Consider the following 10105-nt stretch of genomic DNA (forward strand, 5'->3'; position numbering starts at 1 on the left):
CAAGGCACTGGTGAGGTAAAGAACTCCGGCTCCTCCGGAAGAGCTGGATCCCTCCTCATCACTGCCGGCGGTTTGCGGGCACCGAGCTCCCCTTGGTTCCTGGGCGACCGGGCAGATACATCTCCAGCTCCCCGGTCTTTTAGCTCTGCCATTAACCACCTCTTACTCCTTAACAAGGACAAAAATACCTTAAGTACCTGCTTCAGACAAGATGCCAAAACATCAACAGCCAGGAGAACAAATCAATGGAGACTAACAAGCCTTCGGGAAAACCAAAAGGCATTTAGAGCCTTTAAAGCACCATCCAGAAAATCATTAGCTTTCCTGAGGTTAAAATCGCTTTTTTAAAGGAATAACCGGCCATCAGATACAGTAACTTGAAACACCATCACTTGACAATTAAGCAGAAGGGAAAAATTCTTAAAAATCTAGAAACCTGCTTTAAAACATAAGACTAGCTACAGAAAAAAACTGAGCTGCAAAGTACACATACAGAGATACGATGATAAATGAGAAGTTACATAGCTAGGTCAGTGGAACTAGCACAGAACCTTTGGAACAGGAAGCTGCAGTTAAATACACTGGTTTTCTTATCAATGCGAGATCAGAGCAACAGCAACAGCACAGTGTACAACACACATGTGAAAACAGCCTTATCAAGATAACAGCTGGAGAACTTATGGATTGTGTCCAGAAGTCTATCACCGTCAGGCTTTCTAAACTCTGCTACACCCCGAGTGCGAAGAGCAGAGAAGGGACTGCGACTCAGCGCTGCCGGACCCCCAGATAGGAACAAAAGCAAGAGCGGGGAAAGCGCTCATCTCCTTCACCTCTGCGACCAGATGCAGCCCAGTTTTGTAGCACCAACCACCTCACCACCAGAGCCCAGGTCTGCCTCTTCTCAGCAGGGATCTGCTTCTGCACAACACTTCGCTCCACACGCGTTTGCGAGCAGGTTTCTCCACGCGATTCTATAAATAGGTTAAACATTCCTAAAAAAAAACCCATATGCACGCACACCAGGAAAGTTAAAATTTCCATACCGCGTTCCAAAGCGTTGCTGGAATCTGTAAAAATGATAAACAACAGCCAAAAAGAAAACACAACCCCTTGTCTTTACAACTACTTTGGGAGAACAATTGCTCTCAAAGATCGCATTCATTAACATTCTGATGAAGTTCCCTTTTAGCGCTGTTTTTCATACTTGAAAGGAACAGCTATGATCAGAGAGAGCCCTCAACTACCAACTCACTCATTTAGATTCTCTCGCTCTGATTCACCAATCACCTTCAAGAATAATTAGCAGCTTCGCCTGAATGTAATGAATATACACACATGCTCACATACATGCCATTCATTTCAGAAGGTGGCAAGAAATCCCCCAGTTTCTCAGCCCGCCAGCTCTTCTGTCGCCCCCCCCCCCCCCGCCCCCGGCACAAGAACCATCTCCTGGGCAGCACCATCACCTTCTCCAGTTTCCCAGCAGCCACCCAAGCCAGCAGGTCAGGGCAAACTAAGTTTCCAGGTTGTTAACTCCGAAGTTGTGTTCAGTGGCTGGGTATTAAAAAAAACAAACACCAAAACCACCACTACACACACATCAGCTGCATGTAACCTGTGCTGGAGACGGATTTAGACAAGAATATCCAGGGGAAGGAAGGGAAAGGGGAAGTTTTAACTTCTCACACACAGAAAGAGGCTGCTGCTGCTTTGTCTATGGGCTTTTTTCCCCCCTGTCTTTAATTAAAAAAAAATAAATATATATATACACACACATGTAATCAAATCTGTCTTCACATGAAAGACGGTGGGATCCTTAAGTCACAAGTGAGTATCACAGAAACAAGACGCAGTATTTTCAGATGACAACTGCTGAAGGAAACATTGCCACATGAGTTAAATCATAATCCAGAATGCTTAAGATTCCCACCAAAGAGCTAAAGGAGACTTCATAAAGCCATCCCTCAGTATTAACCTTAACTGCTTATACTCCCAGGTCAACATGAAGGAAAACTATATATATATTTATTCTACAAAGTACGCTTTATTTACAGGAACACCGGTGGTGAGAATTTTCCTCAGCGGGGAAGGGGAATTCACAATATTTTGAGATAAAAAGAAAAACAAACAAAAAACCACCTTGCCTCTCCCAGATGCTTCTACCATTAAGTTCTGCCTAACCGTTGAGAAATTTAATTTCCAAGGGGAAGCCCAAAGCTTAGCTAGCCTATTAAACACAATCACAGATCACTGCAACATCAAGTGACAAACAAACCTCCAAGAAGAACACAAGGAAGGATCACAACAAACTACCACATATGCAGCAAAAGCTCCTTTTAGGATTAGAAATTAAATAAAACAGACTTTCTTAGTTCAGTACTGTCCCTTGGCTACGTACTCACTTTCTCTCCCACCCCCACAAACATAGAGGGGTTTAATTCTTATTTATTTTCAAAATATCATCACAGTAGATTTTAAGCACTCTTGAAAAACAAATACACGCTGAAATACCAATCTCCTGCGAAGCAGAAGAAAACCACCTGTTGCAGTCAAGTTCACCAAGAGAACCCAGCTCCACGCCACGCAAAATGACCTTGCCCTCTCAGTCATTTACATGGACATATGTTGCTTTAACGTAGTTTTGCCTTAAAATAATCCCCTTCCCTTGCTGCTGCATCAAATCTGCCAGACATCACCCGTGGTCAGAGGCAGCGCCGCATGGGAAAATCCACACAAGGCAGAGTATTTTCTCCTTGCCAACATCTCTGGGATTTATGAAAGGCACACCATCACCGGGGCTCTCCATTGACCTCGAGTCATTCACCCGAAAGAACCAGGTGAATTCTGCTCACGCTATTCCCTCCGAGGTGCCAACTACCACCCGAGATGCTGAGGTGCACGCATTCTCTTGTGTGCTGGTAAGCATAGTAGAAATCAAATAATTTCAGGTGGTACCAATGTGTTTTGCAAGAGTTTGAAAGGGGACGGTTTTGCAAAGACTTGTATATAATTTATTATAATTTTTTTTTTTTTTTTTTTTTTTTTTTTTACAGAAAAAACAGAAGTGCTTCCACAGACAAATGAACTTTGGGGTGGAATAAGTTTAAGGTCACCTTCTATCCTCGTGCGCGCTATTATCAAGGTTACGGTTTGGTTGATTCAATAACAAGGCTTATCCCATTTGAAAAGCCCAGAGTTTTCCCCATCAGCCCTGGAGGGACTGCGCTATCATTTGAATTCTATTTCCTGATAATGTGCTCATCATGGTAGAAAATTTCTGCAGGAAGATGAATTTTACTTTCTTCACTGACAGCTCGGTAGAGACTTGGAGGTTTAATTGGACCTATCTGCTGATGCATATTTGACTAAGAACATGCCCAAGAAAAAAAAAAAAAGGAGGTACAGACAGGTCTATGGCTTGTTTTAGAGGCGCAACAAAGCGGATTGCTCACTCATTATCTGCGTAGACAAAGTAGTTGGCTTTCCTGTTAGGACAACACCCCACAAACGATACTGCGAAAGGCCAAAGAACAGCCATGGCCAAGCAAACACAAACCACTCCGGCACCTGCACACCTCGTGCTGCTTGGGGACGGCCAGGCTCAGTGTCCCCCCGCTTCCCGAGCGGAAGCCCAGGGTCCCCAAGCAAAGGTCTCATCGCCCTGACACCAGGACAGATGGCCAAGGCCATTGCTGCCGCCTCCATGGGACCATCTTTGGGACTTTGAGAAGTTGGTTCTATCGGCAAAGAACTCCCAATAACCACAATGCTACCAGAGCCGGGAGGCCTGCATGGCAAGGGGGGTGAGCTGGGGGGGACACAAAGCCTACAAACAAAATGGGACCTCAAAGCCCTCGCCAAAGATGTCGGAGATCCCAGGGCAAGTCTGAGATTATTCATTAGCCTGCACAGAAGCCTTCATCGCTGTGAGGCAGGTCAATAGGTACACGAGTGACAGGAAATCTGAAGCAGGGAGAGCACCCAAAACTTTGCCCACATTTTTACCATGGCGTGTCAAAGGCAGTGGGCAAAGGCACCAGGATTGCTCATGTCTACCAGGAATTCAAGTTATTACACCCGTCAAGCGACTTGCTAGGTGCTTTCTTTCGACAACTCACTTCTTCCCCTCGTACACAAACAAAACAAAAATCAAAAGCCAAAGTCTTAGTTTGTCAATGCCCCTCTGAAAATATTAAATTTCCTGCTCTGCTTAACTTAGCTCAGACAAGGCAGGCGGTATTTGCTCAGCAAATATTGTTTGTAATAAGTTAGACAAGCAATATTTTTTGCCAGCCTATTAACACCAGAAAAATACGTACAGTCAACACGAGATGAAGAATTTGTTCAATTACTTCAAAAATGGGAATTACAACCAAGGGATTATTATCCATTTAAACATCTCTTTTCCACAAAATGTCAAACACTAGCCATTTGCTAACAATCTCCGGAGACAGATAAAGTAACATTTTGGCAATGCAAACACAAACTCCCCGAGCCGGGGGGGGGGTGGGGGGGGGGGAGGAAGGAGGGCGGGAGGGGGAAGCTCCACCATTCACAATACCGGACCATCCCAACACGCCGGGAATATTTTGCAGCCCTCCGCCAGCCAATTAAAACCCCAAACAAACATTTGACTTGCCCTAAGTGATAGTTAACGCCAGCCGGAGGGAGAAGGGGGGGGGACTGGGGAAGTGAAGGGGCGGGTTGGGGGGGGGGGACGACAAGTTGCCAGCAGCCGGGCTGGCTCGCCACCCCAAGCTCCCTCCGGGCTGACACCAGGATTAATGCACATTAATTGCTATTTGCAAAATTCAGCAGGCTGAAAGCGCCGCGCTTCCTTTTTCAGTTTGGTTGGGGTTTGGGGTTTTTTTTTTCCCCCTAAATTTTTAGGGTTTTTTTTTTTTCCTCCTTTTTCCACCTACTTCCCCCTCTCGCTCCACAGGAGGGAACAGCCCCCCCCCCTCCCCTCCCCTCCCCATCCCACCCCCTCCTCTCTTACCTCCAGCGCTTCCAGGGTGTTGAAGCTGGCTATGGCGAAGCCATCGATCAGGTCCTCCTCCTGGGAGCTGGACTCGCGGCGGCGGCGGCGCGGGGGCCGGGCGGCGCGGGCGGCGGGCGGCGGGCCCCGCGGGGCGGTGCAGTTCTGGCCGCCGCCGTTCTCCTTGCCGGGGCTCGGCTCCTTCTCGGAGCCCGAGGAAGGGCTCTGGTTCCGCGGGTCGCGGGCCGCCGCCTCCCGCCGCCGCACGCGGTCCCGCTGCGACCTCGACCTCCGGCTCTGCCGGATTTTCCCATCCATCGCCGAAGAAGTAGTAAATTAAAAAAAAAAATATTTAAAAATAATAATAATTAAAAATTAAAAAAAAAAAAAGAGGGCCGAGCGCGGGGGGGGTGGTGGTGGTGTGGGGGCGGGAGGGGGGGCGCGGAGGGGGGGTGAGAGAAAAGTCGCCCCCCTCCAACTCACCGCTTCCCCTCTCCAAACCCCGGAGCCCTTAAAAAAAAAAACACACAATAATAATAATAATTAAAAAATAATAATAATAATAAAAAAATCAACAACAACAAAAAAAATCCTGCTGTTCAGACCCTCGGATCCAGGGCGATGATAATCCACAGAGCAAGGCTGGGTGGCGGTGGGGCGAGCGGCACACACACACACAAAAAATATTAAATCCACGGAATGACCTTGACAAATTTCCACCCCCCGCCCCCCCCCACCCCCCCAAAAAAAAAAAAAAAAAAAGAGCAGAGCCGGGAAGAGGAGGGGAGGGGAAAAAAAAAAGAGAGGAGGAGGGGGGGGGGATCTATCTGGATCAGGACGAGGACACCTCGGGTTCACTCGGCGCGGAAGAGAGAGGCAGATCCAGGAGGCTCGACCCAGCTCGGGATAATCCAGGCGCGGCGCCCCCTCCCCGGGGGCAGCGCCGCTCCGGGGCCCCGCTCCGCGCCGGGGGGGGCGGCCGCAGCTCTCGCCGCCCAACTTTCTTGCCGCGGAGCGAACCAGACAATCCCTGGGCAGCCCCCGCCGCCGCCGCCCGTCGCCGCCGCCCGCCGCCGCCGCCGACCCCTCCTCGCCGGGCGCCGCCGGCGGCTCGCAGCCCCCCGCCGGCGCGGGGGCCCCCGCCGCCGCCGCCGCCCGCTGCCCGGATGGCGTTCGCCCACCCCAGCCCCAGCCCGGCCGCCCGCGGCGCGGCGCGGCGTAGCCCCGGCCCCCAGAAGCTGCTTTCAGTCGGCGCTGCCCGGATGCCGCCCCATTCTCCCCGAGCTGGGACGCGGCGCTAGCACCGCCCGGCCGGCCGCGCATGAGCAGGGCTGCCAGCTGCGCGTCATTCCCCGGCGCAGGCCCGGCCGTGCCCCCGGCCCCCCCCCTTCCTCCTCCTCCTCCTCCTCCTCCTCCTCCTTCCCGCCCCGCCGCCGCCTCGCCTCAGCGCCCAGTGCGGGGGGGGGGGAGCCGTGGGCCTCCCTCGCCCCCGCCGCCAGGAAAAGTTTCCCCCGCCGCCCGGCGAGCACACACACCCCCCTTCCGATCTCGGCTCATGGAGCCCCGGAGAAACCATAGAATGGTTGGGGTTGGAAGGGACCTTAAAGATGACCCAGTGCCACCCCCTGCCCTGGGCAGGGACACCTCCCACCAGCCCAGGTTGCTCCAAGCCCCGTCCAGCCTGGCCTTGAACCCCTCCAGGGATGGGGCAGCCACAGCTTCTCTGGGCAACCTGGGCCAGGGGCTCACCACACTCAGAGCGAAGAATTTCTTCCTCATATCTAGTCTAAATCTCTCCTCCTTCAGTTTGAAGCCATCACCCCTTGTCCTATCACTACAGGCCCTTGTAAAAAGTCCCTCCCCATCTCTCCTGTAGGCCCCCTTCAGATAGTGGAAGGCCGCTTGAAGGTCTCCCCAGAGCCTTCTCTTCTCCAGGCTGAGCCCCCCCAGCTCTCTCAGCCTGTCCTCACAGCAGAGGGGCTCCAGCCCTCACAGCATCTCCTCGGCCTCCTCTGGCCCCGCTCCAACAGCTCCGTGTCCTTCTGCTGCTGGTGCCCCGGAGCTGGAGGCAGCACTGCAGGGGGGTCTCCCCAGAGCGGAGCAGAGGGGCAGAATCCCCCCTCGCCCTGCTGGCCATGCTGTGGGGATGCAGCCCAGGATGCCGTTGGCTTTCTGGGCTGTGAGCACACATTGCCGGCTCACGTTGAGCTTCTCGTCCGCCAACACCCCCAAGTCCTTCTCCTCAGGGCTGCTCTCCGTCTATTCTCCACACAGCCTGTGTTTGTGCTTGGGAAATGGCGGGGGCAGGACACTGCTGGCAGAACTGCAGGGCAGCGAGAGGGGCTGGCCAGGGCCAAGGGGCGAGCAGAGGGGATGAGGGGGCAAGCTGGGGAGAAGGGGTGAGCTGGGGACAAGCAGTGGGGCCAGGGACAAGCTGCGGGATGAGCTGGGGGTGAAGCGATGAACTGAGGGAGGAGGGATGGGCTGAGGGACACGTTGGGGGCCAAAGGATGAGCCAGGGACAAGAGACAAGCTGAGGAATGAGTTGGGGTTTAAACAATGAGCTGAAGGACAGGCTGAGGGATGAGTTGGGGGATGAGGACAACCTGAGGGACACAGGAGGAGCTGAGGGACATGGGAAGAGCTGAGGCATGAGCCCAGGGATCAATCTGGGAGCCAAGGAACAAGTTGGGAGACAAGATGGTGAAGAGTGGGCAGGGGCAGAGAAGCTGGGATTCCGGAGCTGTAGGTGGGACATGAAGCAGCACAAGGGGGCCGAGGGTGAAGGCCAGGGTCATGGAGGTGGAGGCAGGAGACCCTTCCCATTCGTGACCCCCTGGTCCCCATCCATCCATCTTGCTGAGGTTTTCTTCGGGCTCTGTGACACAGGAGGAGGCTGCAGTTCCCTTCTCATTGCCCTGCTGTTCCAGGCCCTCTCCTCTCTCCAGGGTGGCCTTAGCCAAGGTTTGGTCCCTGGGCACTTCCCTGGAAAGGGGACCAGCTTGGTGGTGGACGGAGCAGCTGTGCAGTGCCCGGCCCCAGGGACAGAGCTGAGGAGGTGTGCCTGGATCAGGGCCCCAGCTGTCCCACGTATCGCAGTGGTAGCAGGACCTAATCCTCCTGTTATCATCTTTTATTGCAGGCAGTCAGATATTACCACACATTGCCATCACTCCTGGGTAAAAAGTCTCGCCGGTGGCTGGCTTTGCTCCACTGGCTCCACTCCTTCCTTACCTCTTTAGCTGCTTTCACCACGGGGACAGCCTCCGGTTCCAGATGTGAGAGAAGTTAGAAGGATGTTGTGAAATAAAACCCAAAGAAGTCCACCGAGCTTCATAAATAAGCAGGGAAAATTCCATGAAGGAGACACAGCATTAGCAGGAGTCGTGGAAGTAAGGGAAGCCAAAAAAGTGTCCTGCCACCTGCTCCCACTCACGTTCCCGTTCGGTCACCACCAGGGATGGTGGCTTCCTCGGGTCCCCAGCAGCTGGTAGCTGGGTGCCTAATGCACCCATCAAAGGCTTGGACGTGGGGACTGCAGTGCCCACCTTTCCTTGCTTTTCTTACATTCCTGGTCTAACTGCAATAACGGAGCAGTCGAAAATGATCCTCCTCCCACCTGGCCCCAGCAGGCTCTTTTCGAAGAGTTTCTGGTGTCTGGCGACAGCTTTTCCCTACCTTACTTAAACACAAGCTATAATAAATATCATCCTTTTAAAATGCAGCATAAAAACGTCATTTAAATTTAAGCAATTTAAAACCAAAGGTAGAAATCCCATGTGTAGTACAAAGCCTCTTAATGCAAATAGTCAGTCATGCATTGCATGCCTCAATCACACTTGTGTCGGTGTCATTTGTGTCCTAATAAAATCCTATAATCTTCTGCGTGCCAATTAAACAAGGAAGATAGCTGAGTCTAGCCGCTGCCGTGGGTAATTGCAGCCTAGTGTGGAGTCAGTTATCTGCCGTGGGTTTTGCCGGACTGTGGATTTCCAACGGGGTGTTTTCTCTCCTATTTCCTTAAGGGACAGTACTATAATTTTTTAGATGCATGGTATTTTAAAGCTACAACCAAGATCCAGGGGATGGTTTTAATGAAAGATCTGGAGTTTAGATACACCCAGTTAAACAATGGATTGATCTTAACAACTGTATTTGGTTTACCAATATTTTAAGAGTCACTTTCTAGAAAAGAGCATTTACACCGAGTTCAGTAAGCTGTTTTTACATTTTTGAGCCTGTCCTTTAATTTACAAGGTAATTTCTATGTTGCTTATAAGTACATCATAAGGGTAAGCCATTAAAAAAGATAAACTGGGGAAGTTATAACAGATTCTCTTGGTAACACTCATTTCAGTTCCATTGTGCTTTAGGTCTGCCATCATTAATATGCATTTCTAGTTGTCTTTTTTTCATTCACTTCCAAATTTGCTGACCAACAAGGACAGTGGAAATTGCTTGTAAAGTTCCTTTCTTTATTTCCTGTCAGTAGGGTCATCAAGATTCTCATCCGGCTTACGTGTTTACGTACAGGAGTTTAATGTCACTGTGAACGTAAACTGAAGGTGCCTTCTGGGGAAAGTTGTGAATACAGGCTTTTTTTTCCATTAAATCCACAGATTTGGCAGCACTACAGTTATCTATAGTTATCCCCAATTTTATATATATATGTATATTTTTGTTGAAAGATGCAGCAGAAGGGTCATCCGAAAGAATTAACAAAATCAAAGAGTCCACGCGTGCAAGGATGCCTTTATTTGAAACAGCATCTCTGCATCAGTCGTGCCTTTCCTTCCACCGAGGCAATTTCACATTTTCAATAGAAGGCAGACCTACAGTGATTTTTTCCCCCCCCCCAGCATCAAATGGCTTTCCACACGATGATATTCATCATGTTATAACTCCAGGTGAATGATAATGGATCGGAGGGAATGAAAACAGATGGATGTTAAAACAGGCAATTCCCTGCCATGAACCTGGGAGCCCTTCGCTGCTGCCTAGTTCCTTCATTCAGTTCATAATTGTATTAGACATTCCAACAATAGAGAGGCCTTCTTTATTAATCCTGAATTTACTGAAAAGAAGCTTTGCAGACTATAGCTCTTTTGGTGCTTAGACAACACCAGG

At 50.7% G+C, this 10105-nt stretch overlaps 1 protein-coding gene across 21 annotated transcripts in view; it reads right to left on the reverse strand.

Annotated features, from left to right (window-relative positions):
* FBRSL1 (fibrosin like 1) overlaps window positions 1–6052 on the reverse strand; it is a 544864-nt gene extending 538812 nt beyond the window's left edge. For all 21 annotated transcript variants that reach the window (XM_074606379.1, XM_074606373.1, XM_074606392.1 and 18 more), the window contains exon 1: window positions 5000–6052. In XM_074606379.1, the coding sequence (XP_074462480.1) occupies window positions 5000–5296 (297 nt within the window). In that variant the 5' untranslated portion in view covers window positions 5297–6052. The remainder of the gene's footprint in view (window positions 1–4999) is intronic.
* Between the last annotated feature and the right edge of the window lie 4053 nt (window positions 6053–10105).

The sequence above is a fragment of the Larus michahellis genome, chromosome 13, assembly GCF_964199755.1.
Source record: "Larus michahellis chromosome 13, bLarMic1.1, whole genome shotgun sequence".
Classification (NCBI taxonomy): domain Eukaryota; kingdom Metazoa; phylum Chordata; class Aves; order Charadriiformes; family Laridae; genus Larus; species Larus michahellis.